The sequence below is a fragment of the Barbatula barbatula genome (assembly GCF_947034865.1).
Source record: "Barbatula barbatula genome assembly, chromosome: 3".
Classification (NCBI taxonomy): Eukaryota; Metazoa; Chordata; class Actinopteri; order Cypriniformes; family Nemacheilidae; genus Barbatula; species Barbatula barbatula.
Genome location: NC_136764.1, coordinates 10,551,065 through 10,572,699, shown reverse-complemented (window position 1 = coordinate 10,572,699; position 21,635 = coordinate 10,551,065). Strand labels below are relative to the sequence as shown.

At 38.8% G+C, this 21,635-nt stretch overlaps 2 protein-coding genes across 4 annotated transcripts in view; both read right to left on the bottom strand.

The window, feature by feature from the left end:
- The window catches only part of esyt2a (extended synaptotagmin-like protein 2a), a 22,064-nt gene extending 6,561 nt beyond the window's left edge, over positions 1 to 15,503 (bottom strand). For both annotated transcript variants that reach the window (XM_079451404.1, XM_079451405.1), the window contains exons 1-13: positions 13,769 to 15,503; positions 7,102 to 7,143; positions 6,875 to 7,009; positions 6,326 to 6,402; positions 6,150 to 6,222; positions 5,587 to 5,676; positions 4,771 to 4,826; positions 3,473 to 3,593; positions 3,214 to 3,390; positions 2,934 to 3,016; positions 2,764 to 2,812; positions 2,405 to 2,494; positions 1,396 to 1,491 (exon numbers count right to left, since the gene is read on the bottom strand). In XM_079451404.1, the coding sequence (XP_079307530.1) occupies positions 1,396 to 1,491; positions 2,405 to 2,494; positions 2,764 to 2,812; positions 2,934 to 3,016; positions 3,214 to 3,390; positions 3,473 to 3,593; positions 4,771 to 4,826; positions 5,587 to 5,676; positions 6,150 to 6,222; positions 6,326 to 6,402; positions 6,875 to 7,009; positions 7,102 to 7,143; positions 13,769 to 14,149 (1,470 nt within the window). In that variant the 5' untranslated portion in view covers positions 14,150 to 15,503. The remainder of the gene's footprint in view (positions 1 to 1,395; positions 1,492 to 2,404; positions 2,495 to 2,763; positions 2,813 to 2,933; positions 3,017 to 3,213; positions 3,391 to 3,472; positions 3,594 to 4,770; positions 4,827 to 5,586; positions 5,677 to 6,149; positions 6,223 to 6,325; positions 6,403 to 6,874; positions 7,010 to 7,101; positions 7,144 to 13,768) is intronic.
- The window catches only part of dip2cb (disco-interacting protein 2 homolog Cb), a 24,949-nt gene continuing 18,733 nt past the window's right edge, over positions 15,420 to 21,635 (bottom strand). For both annotated transcript variants that reach the window (XM_079451382.1, XM_079451381.1), the window contains exons 24-39: positions 21,479 to 21,579; positions 21,310 to 21,390; positions 21,047 to 21,170; positions 20,493 to 20,614; positions 19,397 to 19,508; positions 19,120 to 19,229; positions 18,834 to 18,964; positions 18,521 to 18,689; positions 18,258 to 18,428; positions 18,034 to 18,063; positions 17,381 to 17,442; positions 17,237 to 17,294; positions 17,085 to 17,159; positions 16,785 to 16,959; positions 16,568 to 16,691; positions 15,420 to 16,485 (exon numbers count right to left, since the gene is read on the bottom strand). In XM_079451382.1, the coding sequence (XP_079307508.1) occupies positions 16,233 to 16,485; positions 16,568 to 16,691; positions 16,785 to 16,959; positions 17,085 to 17,159; positions 17,237 to 17,294; positions 17,381 to 17,442; positions 18,034 to 18,063; positions 18,258 to 18,428; positions 18,521 to 18,689; positions 18,834 to 18,964; positions 19,120 to 19,229; positions 19,397 to 19,508; positions 20,493 to 20,614; positions 21,047 to 21,170; positions 21,310 to 21,390; positions 21,479 to 21,579 (1,898 nt within the window). In that variant the 3' untranslated portion in view covers positions 15,420 to 16,232. The remainder of the gene's footprint in view (positions 16,486 to 16,567; positions 16,692 to 16,784; positions 16,960 to 17,084; positions 17,160 to 17,236; positions 17,295 to 17,380; positions 17,443 to 18,033; positions 18,064 to 18,257; positions 18,429 to 18,520; positions 18,690 to 18,833; positions 18,965 to 19,119; positions 19,230 to 19,396; positions 19,509 to 20,492; positions 20,615 to 21,046; positions 21,171 to 21,309; positions 21,391 to 21,478; positions 21,580 to 21,635) is intronic.

Here is a 21,635-nt window from a genome sequence, read left to right as displayed (position 1 = left end):
ATTTTATTTTGGTAATGTCAAATTTGAGATGCTGGAATATTGTCTGCACTATTCATGCAATCGCTTGAGCTGTTACTTATAATGGAAGAAACTACTTCTAAAACTCTGTGATGATTTATGGTCAAACAGATATGACTATGAGTATGTCATTAGATACTCTAAAGTTAGCTACTTTTAGTCGTGAGCACACTTGCACTAAACAGTATAATGTGCTTTTACAAAATAAAGAACATTTACAGGATGCGAGTGCTGCAACTCAATAACTAAACCAAACTCATCAGCATATTATCACTGTTTTTCCCTTTTGTTGTGTTAATCTGTTAATTGTCAAATTATTACTTATAAATATTTATTTGCGTCACATTTTTTGCATTAAGGGAACTTATCGTGATGGACACTTCGGAGAGAAATATTTGTTGTTGGACCAATGCTGCGGAAGAACTGATGAAATACGGTTAATGGATGATTAAAGCTTAAACACGGCAGCCTCCACCTGCATACCCAGGTGTCATTTAAGTTAAATGTTAAACTTCAGAATTCTGAAAATGTTGAGGGTCGTGTTTTATTTGTTTACATGCACAAATATTCACAACATCATCATTATGACAATAAATGGTTTCCATCACCTTAACGTGCATTTGAACAAAGATAAACTCAAGGGTTTGATATTATCTACGCATGTCCGTTTCCATTTGAGCTTTTTTATGTGCATTTTCAATACATCTAAATAGTTAGAATTCCGGCATTAACAATTTAAATACAAACATTATTAATTTCTATCCAAAATGTAGGCAGGGCCTATGTTAAGTGATAGCTCACCTAAAAATGAAAATGTACTCACTCATGTCATTTCAAACCTGAAACTTTCTTTCTTCCGCAGAACACAAAAGATGATATTTTGAAAAAAGTTGTAAAGTAATAGAGGTTTAAAAATGACAAGAGTATGACAGCATTTTCTTTTTTGGGCGAATTATTTAATAAACAATAGCATGCTGAACATAAAGACATAAACAAATCACTAGAAGCATTAAATCACTACAGGAAGTTATAACGTGCAAAGGGAGCTCTAAAAATGAAACCATAATGGACACAAAAAATTCAACTGAGGTGCCTGCAGAGTGACTCACAAACATTGTCCTGTAGAGGGCAGAAGTGTTCTCACAAAACACCAGCCCAGCAGAGCGGCACTCTCTCAGACACTCATTGCCAACCTGCCCCTCAAAAATGCTCTTCACCCAAAGCGTCAGGAAACCACAGCAGGACCAGAAAGAAACAGAGGATGAAGAAAGAAAGGCCCAAACAAGAATGGAAGTGATACCAGATAAAAGAGCAAAGGTGGAATAGGGTAAGACAAATGAGGAAAACAAGAAAGAAAGGAAATGCGTGTTTGTTTACCGGCAGGTTTTGGGCTGAGTCCAGGTGCACCAGCAGTAAAGCTGATGACAATCCATCATTGGCCTGTCCTTTATCTGCTTTAATGCTGCTCAAAACCTGAAATATTAATGTCATAAGTGTCATGTGAGGGTATCATAACCATACACACAGGTCTTATTTCACACACTAGTAATATTTAGCATCCCGGTTTACTTACAATTCATTAAAAGGAATCTTACAGACTATGTATACGGATGCTTTCTGTGTCACTTTGGCAAATCTGACTTAAAATAAAACATCTTGCAATGACAGTCTATGGAGTAAGTACTTGAATGTGCAGCCGGTTTTTCAAGTACACAGAGCTGTAAAGTCTAATTTCTCCCTTTCGGCAGTCAAACGACTTTTTTGGTCATGTTACGAGTGTAATTCCTATGGGTGGAGTTTGTTCCATGTAAACAGTACTTTGCAAATACACAAATCCCTTTCTGGTGTCCTTGCACAAAAGTTCCTAGGTTTCTTAGTTACATGGCGATTTAAATGTGGATTCAAAACGCTACATGTAAGATACGGTTAGTAAATGACACAAACTTACACAATAAATGTGACTGCAATGTTTTCAAATTTAGTATTAAAGGAACAGTTAACCCAAAAATGAAAATTCTGTCATCATTAAATCAGCCTCAACTTGTTTAAAATCTGTATGAATTTATTTGTTCTGTTGGACACAAACATTTATGAAACCAAATCGTTCTGGGGCACCATTGTCTACAATATTACTTTCCTACTATAGAAGTCAATGGTGCTTTAGAACTGTGCGGTTACAAACATTCTACCAAAAACACAATTTTGTGTTCAGTGGAAAAATGAAATGTATAGAGGTTTGATACACAATGCATAATAAATTATGACAGAACTTTCATTTTGGGGTGTACTATCCCTTTCCACATTACATAAACCTATAAGAGCAAATATCAAAGTCTGGTTCCTTCACTATACACTACAAAAATATGTCTGTGTATGTGCGTGTTACCTCATCAAATCGATCAGGCGAAGAGAGAAGAGAAAGCCATTGCAGTTTCAAGTGAAGCTTTCCTGTAACAACACCATCGAGTGCAAACCACTACACACGCAACAGAGACACACCCAAATGCACATTAATACAAGAGGGGAACTTGTTACAGTCATTTTGAAACGTAACACATTAAAATAATAAATTTACTGATCAGGTCTATGTACAAACTTTACCAACATGTGCTATCTAGCTTAGGAAAGCAGTGCACAATAAAAATACATCTGGATCTTCTTTACAGAAAAATAATCTCTGCTGAAAACCTTTAAATTCAGAAACAAAGTTTAACAGATGACCATAGAGCTATATGTTTTTTGTACCTCATCTACTTTTCCTTCTTTCTCTAGCTCATCTACGTTGAGTTTAATGCTAAAGACAAGAGGAGAAGAAATCAAATGATTAATGAAAACATACAGAGATCTAAATAATCAGAAGACTTGTAAATGCTGATGTTTGGTGTGGCGTAAGCTCGATGAATCACAGTTGTTACCTTCCCAGAAAATCATCTTTATCTGGGTCCTCATCAAACAGCTCAATCTCCAGATTCTGATCCGGGTGATCATACACAAGTGCCTAAAACACACACATACAAACACACTTCATTAAGATAAATGAAGATTTTGAAGATAAATTGAACAGATAGGCTTTCATAATGTTTAACAAATAATGCAATGCTAAATGTCTCTAAAGCGAATCTGGCGAGATTTAGTTCAATTCTGGACAAATGTATCCTAAAAACATAGTAAAATATGTACACACACATGTCTAACCTCATATACGGAGTTCCATTTCGGGTTTACCGACTCCTTGATGACTTTGGATCTAAAGAGCTGGTTACCCAGCTGAATGATGCCGTATGGGTCTGACTTTCCTTTTATTAAACCGCCCAGGAATTTGTCCTTCCCTATCAGTTCCTGTGCCTCGAGAAAGTGGATCCGGAGAACACCCTGCACCAAACACACATTATATTATATGATAGAAAAATTGTGTATTCCTTCATTTGTGATTGTGTGTGTTTATGTGCTCCACCTTGGGCATTGGGAAGCGACGATTGGCAATTTCTGCTTCACCTAAAAGTGGAATATTGATTTTGTTTGGCAACACCAGGAAGCTGTAGATGATATCCTGAATAATCCCGTCACTCAGACCACTGCGAGAGAGAGAGAAATCTGTGATTCACTGTTGTAAGAGAAGCCACGCTTGCAGGGCTGTCTCCAAACCTCTGACACGGGAAGAATTTTCACAAAAATGTAAACGCTAAACAGCTGCCTGTGAACAAACTAGCGATCAAAGACTACAGAGTTTAGCACAGGATAACAAAGAAATATATTTATTTCATTTAGTTTAAAATAATTATTTTCAAGTATAGTTTTAAACTTAGTCTTATGCAATATATTATTAACCAATATAAAAACTGTAATTAGCCTTTATTTGGAGCTTATGTAAATGTATTTACAGTATTCTTAGCATGAAATAAATGTGTCAAATACATTTTTGTATTTTTATTATATTTATCACTAGGGCATGGAAACAGCAAAATCAGGATCAGTCAGATAACGTCTTGTTGTTTTTGAAGTCATATTCGTTTTGCGTGATGGGGAAAAGTTGAGAATTCAATTTCTTTTTTGGGGAACTATCTTTTAAAAATGTCCATTCTTCGATATGTGCCCAGATTGACAAATTAAAACTTATATCTTTTCCCAACACAATAAATCTCTCTCTTTTTGTTTATGTACAACTTGCTTTATAATTGTTGTAATTAAACATTCCTGAGCAGATATTGTGTACAGATCAAAGAATTGCGACTGACTTTAGCCCTGACCATAAAGAGCATGAAATGTGATTCTTCACATTGTGTGTGTGTCTCATTCTGCACACCTAAACCACAGCTCCACCTAGGAATATGACTATAAAAGGACAGAGAAAGAGAGAGAGAGACAGAGAGAGAGAGAGACAGAGAGACAGAGACAAGAAATTGAAAGAAGGAATGGTTACTCTGGGGAAATGTATCACACACACACACAGAGACACACACACATACTGATCATAGAGGTTGGTAGCGAGACCCTTAAGGCCATGTCTATTCCCCAGTGTTACTAGAGGCGTATCCGTGGATCATCAGATGTTGTCAGACAGGAAGAGCTACATTTCTGAGACCGGAGTGAGGGTGCATAATGTGTGTGGGAATGTGTTATCTGTGCCATCTTAAAAAAAAGATAAATCACGTGACAGCATGTGTAGAGGGAGGGTGTTGAACGGCTTTAAATAGATGACATAATAACATACATCACCATCATACACACATACGTATGTAAAGTGTCACTCACTTTATTCCTGGGATGTCGAGCATGTTGGTGAGACCCGTCCAGTTAATATCCAGGAACTTAGACACAAAGACATTAATGATCAATGGTAAATACGTTCTTCACCGCTCATTGTCTAATAACAGTATTACGTAAACATATTGCTAAATCTAAATAAGGATATCCAAATTACATAAAATCACTGTGTTTCTGAAACATCGGATGTTTTAAATTCTTAGTTTTTAGGAAATGGGAAAAAACTCTACTTTGAAATGATTTAATACGGTGTTGTGTACTTTTTAATACTTTTTATTGGTTCGATATTTGTAAACCCATTTGTAAATCACAAAATATGGAGATACAAGGTTTCAGAAAGACAGCAGCGATATATTCAATCTGAGTTTTAAACAGAACCAAAGAGGTTTTTAAAAGATTAAATATTTTTTTAAGCCTAAAAATAAATACGTCAGAACTTACACATAGAAATTACATTTAAAGAGAGGAAGTTAATTTTAAGACAAGACAACCAGTTTACTTGAATGACATTAAGAATGAGATGCATGTTAGATTATATTAAATTCAAATGCACTAGTTTAATAGTTTTTAAAGAGCAGATTACAGCAGACTTTTGAGATTGAGGAAAGACTATTGAACATTCGTAATCACAAGGCTGTGTGTGTGTGTAAATGACAGGCACATTCTCCTCATTCTTTATATTCTTTGATTGTTTAAAGCACAAAATGTCAGGCATGCATTAAGGAAACTTTACAGGAACATATTTAGAGCATGTTCTTGAACAAGTTGGTCTGCCTATGTGTGTACATGTGATGGTTAGCCTACCGGTTTCTTGAGGAAGAAAACAGACAGTGCTCCAACCAGAGGCATGTCTCCTAGCAACGGGTCCATGATGACCCTCAACACCCCTTCAAGCTACAGATAAACAGAATTAGACAAAAAAACGTTTTAATATATTTAGGTTGATCATAAAGAAGTTGTATTAGTTTGCATAAGCACTATGGGCCAATGCTCACTACTTACAAAAAAATACTGCCAAAGGTGGCTAACTGATGTGCAACTGCTCTGAACATGCACATGAGTTTATATCTGATTTGGTAATCTAGTAATCTGATTTGGTAATCTCTTTTCTTCTCATTTCCATTAACTCCTCTATCCTATCCAATAAAAGGCCAAAGGCCCATAAAAATAAAGAACTTAATTTGCAGATACGAGATGTCTTTCAGCACCTTCTTATGCTTGTCTCTAAACTGTTATTAAACACAGTACACTAATGACATTTTAACCAATTTATGAGACATTTCAAAACCCCTGTGGAGGTCCCTCTGATGGTTTTCAGGATATCCCAAAAATAAGTAACTTAAAATTGAAATAAAACCATATCTTACCTGTATACTCTTGATTCCTGCACGGCAGTAATATTTCTTTATGTCCACATCGATTTCCGTGTTTCCGATAAAACTGCAGCAATGTGAAATCAAATTATTTCAATTTCTCAACCCAAGGGATCAGTAAATAAAGAATTACTTATAAGGAAAGAATAAGGATAACTGCATGCGTTTACCTGATCTGTAGGTCCATAATAATCTGTCGTCTATCTACATTTTCTGTATAAACCTTCACTCCATTAATTCTGAGCGGCTGAAGTCAAAAGAAAAGTGAGAGAGAAAATGTCTGTAGTTAACAAGACTATATTTTGTAGACCAAAATCTCCTCTGAAGTGAACTACAGTACATCTAACAAAACTGCCCTTCAATCAAAGGTAACCTAATAAATGATGAAGTTAATAATTAATCATTTAAGGTTTTCTTTTACGATTAAGGTCAAGCTTAAGCTTAGCCCGTTGCAATTCTAATGTGCTTCATAAAAAGCCAAAGCAAGTAGTATGTACTCATTTAGATAAACCAAACACATGTTGGCTTGACCTACATTAAGGGGACAAAAAGTAGGACATGGAAACCAAAACTGTACGTATAATTCCAATGCATTAACAAACATAATAAACGATAAAACATAATAAAGCTACTTAGGGGACAGAAAATATATAGAACAGTATTAACAAGTTGTTAAGTCGCTAGAAGATAATGAAAATAGTATCAACATGTGTTTGTACCTTGTCCCCCATGTCTATCTTGGAGAAGGTGAATGTACTGAGCTGTGCATGGGCCCCCTGTACTGCTGGTTCAATGGTCTCTTTAAAGAGTTTCTCTGCAAACTGACAAATATACGGCCACATCTGCTGTACTGTCTGAGAGAGAGAGAAAGAGTTAATTCTCATGAGATTACATTTCTGGGTCCATGTCAATTCATTTAAATAACCCACTATACACACACACACACCTTGTTGAGCCATTCCACTCTCTCCACATCTGGAAAGTGAACCTGGAAAAGAACACAGATCAAATATTTAACAATTAAAGAAATGTATATTTTCACACTTAATCCGACTGCGAAATTAATGGAAGCTTATTTATTTATAGTAGATTCTAGCTGGCTGGACTGAGGTTTGTCTGTCGTGTATTCTCAAACACATCCCTTTAAACTGTTCTGTGGATTTTATTATGGGTAGATGCCGCTGATGGGATGCAAATCATGCTGTGAGAAACAAACATACCGTGCCATCCACTCAATAGTATAATTGTACTTTTGCGTACTTCAGCCAACAAAACAATTCAGATTCAATGACTAATGAGTTCTAGGTTTGTGAAACAGATATGTCTTCTTAAAGACAGTGTAACCTATTGCTGACCGCATTTCCATTCTTCAAAGACTTGTTTTCAAACTTGTTTAAACATGGTGCCAACCAGAAATAAGACACATGCCCTAGCATATGCAAACATGACTGTGGATGTAATTTTGGGCTTTAGACACTTCTATTGATAGAAATATTAAATATGAGACTTTGTGAAAAGTGGTTTAGGATCATCCACAATGTAATGTGTCTATAGCTAGGCCACAAAACATGCCTACTCATTATAGATATTACACATGACATGACCACATGATAGTAATGTGCTTAAAATGACACTGTGTATATCTAGGTTTGTTGAATCAGCAAAAGCATAGTCTTTCCCCATCTCTGCAAAGTATTGTGGATAATATTGTGGTAATGAAAAGAACTTGGATGGAAGATGGAAATAGTATGCGAAAGAGATATGCCGTAAAAACAAAATGGAAAATCCTTGACTTGCATCTGGCTTCATTACTTTCTCATATTTTCCTGAGGGAGAACGCCAGCCTATGACTCAAAGCTTGGTTATTTCCTGATTATACGCACACAGAGCGGCTATAGTTAGCTTGCTAATTCCCATGGACCGTCAGACAGCGGCGGCCTCTAAGCCCATATGATATTACACAAAGACAACCATCTGTGTACATGTCTTATCTTTTCCACAAACACACACACTGGCCTTCAAAGAGCTTCTCTGGGGGTCAAAGACTTTTCTTGTAACTGTGTGTCTTTTTTCACCTCTTTATGCTTGTCTCCGTGACAAGAAGAAAAAATTATTCACGCAATAATGCCTGTTACAACAGGGCTGTACTTGATATGACACGGTGAGCTATAGCGCAAGCATGTTAAGTTGACTCACAAACACACAATAACATGCTGACCAAACGCTGCAATGAATGTGTGATTTATTTGAATGGGCGTGTGTGTGGCTGTTTATGAGCTGATGTTCAGCAATGCTATTTCTTGTTTAAGCTAATAACTGTCATGGGATAGACTTGTTGTCCGACTGAGGACAAACAAACAAACACACGCTCTAAGAGCAGCATAACCTATGAGGAAGGATGTTATACAGTATAGATTTGACCTCTGTATTGTAGTACAACAGGCACTCTGAGATGAGATGACTCCGCGAAAATGATGAACAGGTCGGAAGGGATTTGCAATTTTTAAGCCCGTATCCATCAGGGACACAGTCACGTATTAGACTACAAACAGGATGTTGACTGGACAGCGTTATTTTTGTTTACTGGTGGAGCTGAAAGATCGACATCAACGTTGGCTCACCCTAAAATGTCTGTTGTTATATACTCACACGCATTCAGTTTACTTCTCACGTGATGAAGGATTTTGTGCGCTTTTGATGAAAGCGGAGGTAAACATGGGTCTCTGTTGATGTGGAAAAGGCACCCATTAGCAATCACAGTGATTACATAATGAGCAGATGAAAGAGAGAGAAGATATGTTGAGGTAAGAGAGGACGGTTCAAGTTTAATCCGAATCGAAAAAGACAGAAATATTAACAAGATGCGCCAGTACCATTACAATGAATGGGGAGGAATGAAACGCTCAATATGGCCGCTCTTGGGAAGGAAGTCCCGACTTCCAGTGAAACAAGCCAATCGTCAATCAGTACGAACTGCGATTCTCTGGGGCTGGGCTCTCGCGAGGTGCTTGCCAGCCAGTGTGCATGCACAGTAGATCAGGCAATCACGAAAAATTTTAGTCTAACAAACCCAAGTTATGGTATAGTTTAGGTCATGGTTTAAAGGCCCCCAAATGTTTTTACATTTACAATTTGTAAAATAAATCTTAGGAGTCCATAGAATGTGTCTATGAAGTTTCAGCTCAAAATTCACCACAGATCTTGTATTATACTGTGCCCTACATGTCCATTTTGCCTGTTAGGAAAACCTGTTTTGGTGTGTGTCTCTTTAAATGCAAATGAGCTGTTGGTCTCTGCCCCCTTTCACCAGAAAGCGCAGGGCTGTGTGAGCAGGTGCTTCCAACAAAAAAACTGAAGAGAATGTTCATTAAGCTAATGAGAAACACCGTTAATCTTTAAACAACAAACACATTGTTTTGTATAAGTGAGAGTACATAGGAAAAACAAGGAAAAACTCAGGGCACTGTTTTCTGAGTAAATGCACAAACGCGTTATGTCCTTAAATCCGGCACATTGCTCTTATACGTGAACGAACGTTCACATGAAAAACACATCATACCTATAAAAACTGAAAACATGTTCTCTACGTTCTCCAACGTGCATATTGTTTTATGCGTGACAATACGCGGGACAAACGCATCATATCTATAAACCCGAATACCTGCTCTCGATGAGTGAAGGCACTTCCGGTTTCAATACACGGGACAAAAAACATGACCCATTATGAATCCAGCATTTTACTTGCATTCGTTTGTGAAGCATCCAGGTGTAAAGTAACTTCACCTGATGTCTTCTGCACATTCCGTTATGTTCAGTCTTGCGTCCAACAACAAAACACCTTGTTTGTGTAAGTAGTCTAGCGTGAAAACAATGGCAGACAGCGTAGAACGGACGGCAGAGACAGCAGAGTTCATCGGCATCAATGTGACGTCAGGTTACTGAGAGAATGCCAACAGCTCGTTCAAGACTGTTGAGGTTTATTGGCGATATAAAATTAGTGGATTTTTACCATTCAATGGGTTCTGTACACACACTCCTGACACACAGATATGTTCAAACAACATTTAAAAGTGTGTTTTCTGGATAATGGGGGCTTTAATTATTGATAGGATATATGCTGTTCGAGTAGTTAGGACTGTGGACTTGCTCTTAACTGCCCAGAGGCGTTGCAAACATGGCTGCGAGTGGCACGACTTCCGTAAACATACTTTGGAATAGCAAAGAGACAATATGAACACTGGGGTTCCTTTAGAGATTAGATGGTCGGCTGTGGGGGAAAATCAATAGACAGACTCTTTGCATTTTTATTTGCATGCCACGACAGGGAAATATAACAAAAAACAGTTTCAAATAGATCTCTGCATTGACTGTTCCATAACAAAAATTGTTGGGGTCTTTTTTAACAGTTATTTTAATGATATTGTTGGGATTCTTATCAGGGCATCTTCCATCACAATTTATTCAACTTTAAAGTGGCTGACCGTAAGAATGACCTCTTTGTCGCCATCTCAGTTTGTAATTGCTACTGCAGGTGATGTGCGGAGGAATTTTCTTTATCAGCCGCGCGCTGCGAGTCTGTTTAGCGCATGTTTATATAGAAAAATCATGATACAGTAGTGCCACAACATAGAAAGACTCATTCTGTTTGAGTGGCAGGTCAAAGTGCAACAGTGAAAAGGGACCCCACTGAAACAGTGTCGTGCTGCGCCACGTTCCGCACATCGTTTAAGCTACATACACTGGTAATGCAATATATTGATAATTTCTATAATAAAAATGCACACCGGTATTCGGTACGAACCGATGCTGACAGGTATTGTCCAATATCATTCTACTCCATACAAATATATATACATAATCTAAACGCAAAACCTTGCCATCATGTCCGGGACATAAATCCGTAAATTTGAGTAAAATCACAGGCTTCACTTATCCTGTGCGAGTGCGTCACATGAAATACAGATGTGGGAAGGTCATTTCTAAATCACATAAGGTCCCCCGATAATACAAATCCCGTGCAAATAGGGCTTAAGTTATCATAATGAACATAACAAAGAGAGAAAGAACAACCGATGAAACGGTGTACCCGTTTGTAACACAACAAGTGCGCTACCGCTTTAGTGTTATCTATTGAAATATCAAAATGTCTTTCTTGTTCTGTTCAGAAGAAATAAATCTATTTCTGCCGATATTAATTCCTATCACATTCCCTTTTCTTTATAAACTCTCATCAGTTAATATTTCTTGGTTTTCACAACTGATGAATCCCCAGATGCTTGGGGCGCCATAAATAATACTAAACGTTTCCAAGAAAAAAAGGCCTGTACAATGCTACCCCTGTCACCCGCAGCATCCACACACGGGCTAGCAGCCGGATGCTCTTCGTTCTCTTCACGAATGTGATATGAAGAAGAAAATCACCAAATAAGGATTTTCGGAAAAAGTCGACCCGACAGCAAAGATAACAAACCACTATTACAAGCGTTTCGTGGTGAATCCAGCAAGGGTAGTGACACAGTTTTAAACACCGTTCTTTCATGAACTCAATGGTTTTAGTATATTTCTATCAAAAGGTCTTACGGACTGCCACTTTTACTAACTGCTGCAAAAGAAGAAACACAAAAGAAGATATTTTGAAAATTGTAACCGAACAACAGCCATACTCATCCACTTCTAGCGTATGGACAAAAAAAACAATGCAAGTCAGTGGGTACCGTGGTTGTTCCTTTACAAACACTCTTCAAAATATCTTCTTATCTGCTCTGAATAAGAAAGAAAAATCGCAGCAATACATGTCCTCCCGTCTGGGGAACCAGAACAGTTCATGATGCATAACAGGATTAAATTAAAATTATCCGATAGATACAAGTTGATATGGAGGAGATGGGGATGTAGGTTGGTTTGGAGTGCGGCATGATTAAGCAGCTGATAAGGAGCAAGAAAAGCCAATTTAAATAGGACACAGTCTATTATGTGTTGTATGACTATTGGTTAACGTTGATAAGCTGCAAATGATGTGATCGGCTGAAGCAAGCTTGACTCACATGACCTGCCAGAATTGGCGTTACGCTTGCTTTTTTGGTGAATTATACCTTTAATGCCTAAAGAGACAGCAGGGCAACTTTCCAAACAAACAAACTGGTGGTCCAGTTTAAGTTTGAGGATTTATTAAAGGGTTGGGGGTAACCATACCCCTTCAAAATCTTTGTGTGCACGCTTCTTGGTCCAACTAAAATGATCACAAATTAACATGCTTCTTTCCATCTCCATGTTTAATACAGTGATGCTTTTGTTTTTGACACCCACACAGACACTGAGATACAATAGGGTGAGGGGAGTCCCTTTATAACCACAGCTGCGCTCCGGGTAAAAAGTAATTTTGTATACCTAGCTTTGTATACTGTGCTAGGCTTTAATGGACTAGTTTTGATGCACTTATGTATTTTGTTGCCTATGTTGTTATAATTGCTTCCAATGTTTCCTCATCTGTAAGACGCTTTGGATAAAAGCGTCTGCTAAATGACTAAAAGTAAATGTAATTTTATGTATTTCTACAAACTGTTGTTCAGAAACGGTGTACCTCATCTGGTTGGTACATTACTATGAGAACATTTCCTCTAGCATGTGAGTCAGTGCAAGCCGATGTCATCATTGTAATACTTTTTTTATAATAAGGAGTCTCTATAGCAACATGCCAAACCCACTCCGAGGAAGCTCTGTCACCATCTACAAAACTTTTATGGGACAAATGAACAATGTTACATACAAAAACTGTTTTAAGTGTTATTAGAGCATTACGCAAGTGTGGGTGACAAAAGCTTTTTGGTTTTGAAAACAACCGCAGATACAGAACATATTACACCTCTGAGTTCATTCACAGGCGGAGAACAGTCCAACCGTAGAAAACCAATCCCAAGTCATAATCGGTCAACCTGAGTTTCATGACTTACCTGTTCATGTTACTGAACGTCTACCAAATACCGAAAGAAAGAGAAACCTGTCCTGGGCCAGCAAGAGCCTTGAAGTTAACAAACACAGAAGAGTTCTGTCTCTAAATGCGTTTTTGGCACACAAGCGTGCTGTTGATACGCCAGAACTATATCTCAGTTTTGACAAAACATCTTTTTGTTTAAAGTAAGGAAAAATGCCTGCATGTCTGTAAATATTACAACATTTGTAAATATGTGTGAACTAAAAGATTTGTGGTGATGTCCTTGAAAGAAATCAAGTACTGATTGAATAATAGTCTTTGTGGTTGATCAATAAACGTTATTCAAAGGCTGAGCCTTAATGGTCCAGTCTTTAATATATATGATCTCATCCTTTATACAACAACACTGAGTTCTGAGAGTTCGCCTTTCATTTGTGATCTTGATCGAAATGGTGATCGTCTGAGTCATTCAGGCATGCAAGCAATGTCATTGCATATACAAACACCAGACAGCAGCATCAGACTTTAAACCGTGTACACACACCCCACACAGAGCAACGACACACCGGTTGAACTGGGCTGCAAGGACCTAGAATCAGTCCTGTTGGGGTCGGAGTGGTCAAAGTTCACAATGCGAATCATAAGTAGATTGTTTGATTAATGTAATGCATGTGTCACTCACCCACGGCGGCAGCTCCGAGGTTTGGACGCTATGACGCACCGCTCGCTCGTCTTGGTCCAGAAACGCCAGCGCCTGGTTCACCCGAGCGAACCGTTCTCCTCCCCGGTTCCGTTTGAGCCAGAACAAGGCGGCCAGGCCGATTAAAACCCAACTGAAACTGAACTCGAGATATCCAAGGACGTAAATGGGGAAAATAAGCAGGAAAGTCTTGGCCAATTTAATTCCCATCTGCGTGGCGTCCGCCACAGAAGTCTGCGGCTCCTCGTCCGGTACCGCCGGCTCGAGTTTACTGTCATCTTCAGGTTTCGAAACCGAGCTCGGTCCGTTCTGACTGACCGCTGGTCCGGGTTTGGGGTTTACTCCGTTAACCGACGCGCTCATATCCGAAATAAAAGCCCCAAACAAACTAAAAACAAAACAAAGTCAGAGAGTTTCTATAGAAACATCTCAAACGCGTAAAAGTCTTGACGAGAAAACAAAACGCGTGGCGTAGCTCGGTTCCGGGCTCGTTCCTGTGGCGAAGATGATTGGATCAGCGCGGCTCCCTAAAGTGCTCCCCACCCGACCTTGCCTTGTATGGAGCAGCGGGCTCGTGATTTTCCGCCCTTCCGACGAACTTTCACTCGCGCGAGTCTTCCAGCTGCTGGCCGCCTCTGCTCGCGCCACGTCTCGCGTTCACAACGTACACCTCGCGAGCTGTGTGCGGCACCACCTCTCGCGCTTACCACATCCTGCACCAACTCAAGCGCTCGGGCCAAACCCACCGCGAGACACTGAAGCCAGGAAGCTTCACCGGCGTGGCGCCGCGGTCTGTAAGCGCCATCACGTGGACTCCACTGCGCGTCAGACAGTCAAAGACAGAATCACGTGCGTTTGTTTTCCCAAATACTTTTTATTTATATTGTAAGTTCAAGTTATGGACGTGATGAATGTGGGGTGTATTCCAAAGTACTACACATAAACACGTGATATTTTAACTCGTATACTGCAGCGTAACTTCAATAGCTGCTTAACTCATCCACTGCACTGGAACTTCAACCACTGCATTAACTCACCTATTGCACCGCAACTTTAAATGCTAATGTCTATCATTTATGCACACTTAAGTCACTTGCACTATTGTTTAGTCTGAATTATTATTATTACATTAATGTTCATAGTATATAGCCATCTGTATTTATTGTTCATAGTACATACCTACTGTCATATTTTCATAGAACATACCTACTGTATAATACTTTCCTAATATTGTATTCTGTATTTATTCACTGTATATCGTGTACTTGCACTTCTGGTTAGACCTAAACTACATTTCGTTACACTGTACTTGTATATGTGTAATGACAATAAAGTTGAATCTAATCTAATCTAATCTAATCTAATCTAATCTAATCTAATCTAATCTAATCTAATCTAATCTAATCTTTACATATTTTAGATTTCAATAGAAAGGGATTTTATGGACATTATTAAATGCACTCACAATATTGTCAAAATGTAATAATGTTAACTCTATTATTAGTAGTGGTTTACTGTAAATTAATAAATGTTGGAAAATAATCTTGGTGCGTTGACGTATATTGTCCACCAGGTGACAGTCAGTGTCCAGTGTTAGCACTGTTGAAAACAAACGCCATCAAGTCAGGATTTTCAAGAATAGTTGAAAATATTTTATTGACATATGAAAAGACATCGTGAGAGAATCAAAGTGCTCTAGTTTCATACAGGTCATGGAAGCTTCAAAAATAAATAAAGAATATAATTAAAACACATTGTGCATATGTAATTCTTTTAGATCATAGATTTTAGACATAAACAGGAGAGATTAGCTGTTGCTGGGCAGTGAATCTAGAATGCAAATTCTAGTTCACGTAGATCTATATTTATGTCTCACAGTGCAGATATGATGTTTTATATACATGATACATTAACCTCTATTGTGCTACGCTTGACTATTAAAAGCACAGAACTGATACAGACAAAAATGAAAACATAACCAATTTCTGTACATAATTAACAGTAATGAAAATGATATAACCGTGTCAGAAAATGATAACAAACATGCTAAACGAGTCTGTTTGTGATATTCTAATACATCTTCAAAGACAACAGCGAGACAAGCATAAAACAACATGGTCAAAGTACAAAAAAGCACAAATATAACACAGATATATTTGTGAAAACACTAATAAATAACACGAGTTGAATTGGCAATAGCGATATATTTATCTTATAAAATCCCTGTGCTTCAATCAAATTTAGTGTGGATTAAAAAAAAAGCAATACCAGTAAAATATCAAGCAACATGGGTAAAACTAAAATAATTGTTTTAATATTGATAATATAATATTGTTTTATTTATGTCAAGGGGGCTCAATCTACTGCTAACAGGCTGAAGGGCTGAATGTCAGAGGATAGGGCTGGAAATCAATGATGTCGTGTCTGTGCTGATGAGATGGAGATTCTACATGTTGTAAGCCACATATATGGGGTCGAGCTGGTCGGCGAGGAAGCCGTCTCTCAGGTGCATGCGCTGCTTCTCCCCACGAGAGTTGATGGGAATTACGCCTGTATCCACGACGACCACCACGCCCACAATCAGGTAGTGTTCCTCTAGAACAACGTTAGTTACCATGGGAACCAGATCTAGAGCTTCCTGCTCGGAACCGTTCAACTCCACCACTACTACTAATAAATTTGTCCAAGTGAACACAGCACTGCGAGACAGACAGAGAGAGGGTTTCAAACATAACCACAAAAATCCCACTTTGATTTTGTCGCATAAGTGTTTGTGCTCACCACTCTGTGATGTTACGGTGAGCTCTGATGATGGACACTTCAATGTCAATGGGATGGTATTTCATCCCTCTCAGCTCCATGACCTCATCCAACGCTCCTACCACATATAGAGCATCGTGCCTCTCTGATAGCACGTGCAAATAAAACAAAATTATAATCTCATCTAACCAGTCCATTTATATTGCCATCAAACATTCCAATACGCATGTAAACACACCTCCATTCGCATCTGTAAGGTCGGTTCTGCGCAGGAATCCAAGGTACCCTGTTCTGGCCCACACGGTCTGTGTGTCTCCAAAGCTCAATCTGGCTCCAAAATGATCCGACCGTACATTTTCCTCTCCGAACACGGTGAAATAGCCGAAAGCGTTCTGTGGACTATGGACCCAGATCTGCACACATACATTTACAAATTGGTGTCTATCCAAAGCAACGTAGAGTGCATTTAGGTATACTTTTTGGACAAACTTTGGAAAATACAACTGAAAGGAAAAGGTAACCGAGATATTCTTCTAACCTCTCCTAAATGAGAGTCTCCGATTGGTCCCTTTGTCTCTGGGTTAGCGATGATGATGCGCACACCTGGCAAAATCTAAATGTACAGCATAAAAGATCAGTCTCCGAATCAAATCATGTTTGTGTTTCATTTAAGAAAACAAACAAACTAACCTTCCCTGATTCCATGAGAGGTAAGCTATGTGGAGATCCTCTTTCAACCAGTCTCACCCTACAAATACACACAAACCCACTTCAGAAAACACTAAACACTTCAGAAGCATGCAGGTTTTCCTCCACTGTATGTGTGTGTCTTACCTGTCGTGTCTCAGCGCTTTCATGTCCACATAGACAGTTGTGGGATCAGGTCCTGATGTCCCCTGCACAAACACACATACGAGCGACTATAAATAACAGTCAAATATATTTTATGTATAGCAGGATGCTTAAAGGTGCAGTGTGTCATTTTTCAGAGGATCTATTGACATAAATGCAATATCATTTACATACTACGTGTTCAGAGGTGTATAAAGACCTTACATCATGAATACATGAATAAACGGACAAACTGCTCTACAAAGCGAGGTTCATAAATACATTATCTCCTTCGGCAAAGAAGCGAAAACGTGATAACACTCCTGTGTCAGCCACCATAGTGCATCGAAAGGGAGGGGTGGAAGGAGCACACCTTGTGTTATTTGTTCATTTGGTTGTGTGCATAATATTACTCATGCAAGCAAACATGGCCTGCCAGTGACTTAAACTGTTTGATTGCTTATTTCTTCTGTGCTTGTAGTTTTATTCATTGTCGACCCAAAGCCAAAATAGTTAAGATTAGCTTTTTGTACTTTTGTCACTACAACGTGACAATGATCTATCTCTTTAGGTAGAGAGAGAGAGAGAGAGAGAGCTGAAATAAGGAAATGTTTGAGATATGAAATCATGATGATCCGTTGAAGGATCAGCCATACCTGCTCGGCAAGTTTTCCCAACCTATGGGGCTACATGAGGAAAGGAACAAATGTAATGTATAAATAAGATTTTCCAAAGCAAATAAAAAAGACAAACAAATTGTAAATTTATAAATGATAAAAAAATGAAAGAATTCAGAATTACTCATCAAAAACTGAACGGTGGGGGTAATGAGATTATTATAAATTAGCACAGTCTGACAATATTAGTCTTCATTACTGACCTGCAGACAGACTGCGAGATTGACCCTGCAGCCGAACGCGGTGCTGACGGCACGTGGATGCAGACCAACGTCTTTAAAGAGTTTACAGAATGACTGAGTCAGTGAAACACGAGGCCTCTCTTCCGCCACAACCACACACGAACGCACACGGGTCAGATCCATCCCACGAGCCTAAGAGAAATGCACAGAAACCCAGCTATAAAACTACAAAGGAATTAAAATGCTGTGTGTGTACATGTGTGTATGTATGTATGTGTGCACACCTTTAAAGAGTCTGTGAGCGAGCTGAGAGATCTTGTGCAGAGCTCCATCACAGAGTACGAGCAGAAAGTGTCCCGGACTTTAAAGTGACTGACTGACTGCAGCCACAAAGCAGGATTTACCTCAAGATCCATGGGCGAGATCAGAACAGACTGCTGGCCTGCATACACACTGCATATAGACACACAAGGACTTTCCATAAATGTCTGTTTTTATACTATGACGAAAGTTTCTAACCCATTAATAGCAAATACTGAATACATTTTCATTAAGACAATGTTTAGTATATTAGTTGAGTGTTCAGGTGGTCTATACCTGCAGAGACACCACAAAACGAAGCCGAGGCCGCAGTAGGGGTCAAGACACACGGCGACTTCACGTGAAGGATAAAGCTCACACTGCAGTTTAATAGAGCGACACAGAGCACTTGTGCCAGAGTGAGACATCTTCAGAGAGAGGTGTTTGAAAATAAAAAATATGAAAAACAAAATCATCTGGATTTGAACTAACACGACAAAGGTGTTGGAGAACTTTCTTTATTAATTTACAATTTTAAATGTAAATACACGTGTATAGTAACATTAGTTATGAGAAGCTGAACCTTCACTCCGGCGAGCATTCCCGTAGTGGATACACTGAAGTCCAAATACGCCAACGAATCTGGGTCACATGGCTTATACAGCAGTGGACAACGTCTCTTTGGAAGGTCATCTAACACACAAACAAAGTGTAGAATTCTTATTATGGTTCTAGACAAACACAATTAGTGTAATGAATTTAGATTTTTAATATTATCATTATTAATCCGCGAAATAATAAGCGAATGATTCCTATATTCAGGTTATATAAATGCTAAACTGATCCATTTAGAAACTGACCTGTTTCCAGGATAAGAGGCCACGATTTAAAATCCACAGCAACTGAGGCATCCTTGGACTTCAGAAGTTTAGATATTGCTTGGGTGGTCATAACACACACTGAACGACTCACCTACACATGCAAATAAAAAATAAAAGAATTAAACAACAAACAGGCATGTATATTTTATATTAAAAGCGGCGGTAATATTCTATGTCATGCATTCTGAATTCTTTACACTGTTAAATATGCTGGCTTCTCAAGCTTAACATGGTCAACTTGTCAAAAAAACAGTTGAATGTATGATGTAGTATTTCTGTGCTCGATTTACTCTGCCAGGGTTCGTACAGGTTTCGGAAAGTTTTTTCAAACATAGATTCCGGTTTCGTAACAAGGGTTCTTAGACCCTTATTGGACAAATCTCACAGAAAAGCACGCATGTGCGTCGACCAGCCAGCATGAAAGAGCACGCCCATCAATTCTTCATTACTTGGCTGATGGAAATTTAGCTCTGTTTGTTTTCTCACTTAGATGAATGTTATATAAACGGTGGACATAAAGCTGGATTTGGAGATCGTTTGAAACTGATAGATGGCGTGGTCCCAGCGCTAAAAGATGCTGGACATGAACCGCACGCTGTAAGCCAAACTACGTCATAAGTCTGTGTTTTGTTGGCTACCGGTGTGTATGTGCATAATGACAACAACACGAACCTTTAGACCGTTTCATCGGACGCGCATGTGCCTGACCCCCAGTTAACTTCTGGTTTGTGTTTGGCTAGTGTCTACATTGACAACTAGAGGTTGAATTTGGTATCAGAATCAAAATACTGGAGGGACAAGTTTAGCCAAGTGACGATTCTTCTTGGTTTCTTTTGCACTCTATTGTTTGTGAATGTGTATTGGAAGTTATGTTGGGGTCACAAAAGTGCAGTAACGTTTGTTTATGTTGTTAAGATGAAACCGTCTATAGTGAATAAATACGATGATGTTTTGTGTGCTCGTGCTGTAGTTTCATCCCCCCTGCACACCTGCAGGCACTCGACTTTTTCCGGAAATAATCGTACAGCTATGTCTTTTATAAATTTGATGTGTGTGTATTGTTGTATGTTCATACCTCCAGGATCATTTTGACTGTAGGTAGTGTGGTGGAGATGTTTTGAGGGTGAGGTGGTCGTACAGTGATGGGAATACAGCCCGCATACAGACAGCCGTAAAATGCAGCAATCAAATCTAGACCTGACACACACACACACACACACAGTGAAAAACTATTTCTGGAATTGATTGCAATTTTAATCATTCTTGTTTGTGAAGCGTTTAATTGAAATGTGCCGTTTAAACTTTTCAATTAAATACAAATATATGAGCAAGTTTAATTGGAGTGGTTGGCTCTTGAATGCATATCAGAGTGACAGACTCAACTTGCTTTGGCTGATCTGATTTAAATGACGTGAAAAGTTACAATTATCACTACAGCAACAAGAGGAAACAATTACAATGTCTATTGCGACAGAAATGAGGCACATTGTAAAGAGTTTTTATTCATTTATAATACAGTGCTTCTGAAACAAACTGCAATACGAGTCGAGAAACAATGTGGATGGTTTGAAATAAAAGCTGAAGTTTATATTTTTCTTCATTAAATAGAAGGCAGGTGCATCTGGTTACCTGGTGGGTACACTAAAGCTACATGATCTCCATCTCGCAATTGTCCTCTCTCATACAGCAAAGTGGCAATTTTTTCTGCTTTTTTGTGAAGCTGTAGACAGGTCAGAGAACTCCCTACTGCCCCCTGGACACACACAAACATTTGTATAAACAAAACTACAGCTGAAATCATGAACTTCAGCTTAACATTATATAATTTCCATAACACACCCAGCTCTTTGTGTAAAGGAACTTAAGAATGTGTGTGTGTTTGCGTGCATTACCCGTGAGTTGATGAGTGTGTACAGTATGTGGTCAGGTGTTGTCTGGGCTCTCCATTGCAACACTTCCGACATAAAAAGAAACTGGAATACGAGAGAAAGAGTAACCGGTCACACAGCAATAATGACACGCACGTTTGCACACCCCTGAACGCAAACACGTTTTGTTTACCTGTTCATTGTCATCAATGTTGCTTAAGTCTCGTCCGCTGGCCTGAGCCATTCGCTTTCCTGCTACGAGATTCCCCACCATCACAGAGGCAGGACCCACCTCTGCAACACCACACAAAAACACTATTTACTTACCCAAAAACATACACACGTCCTTT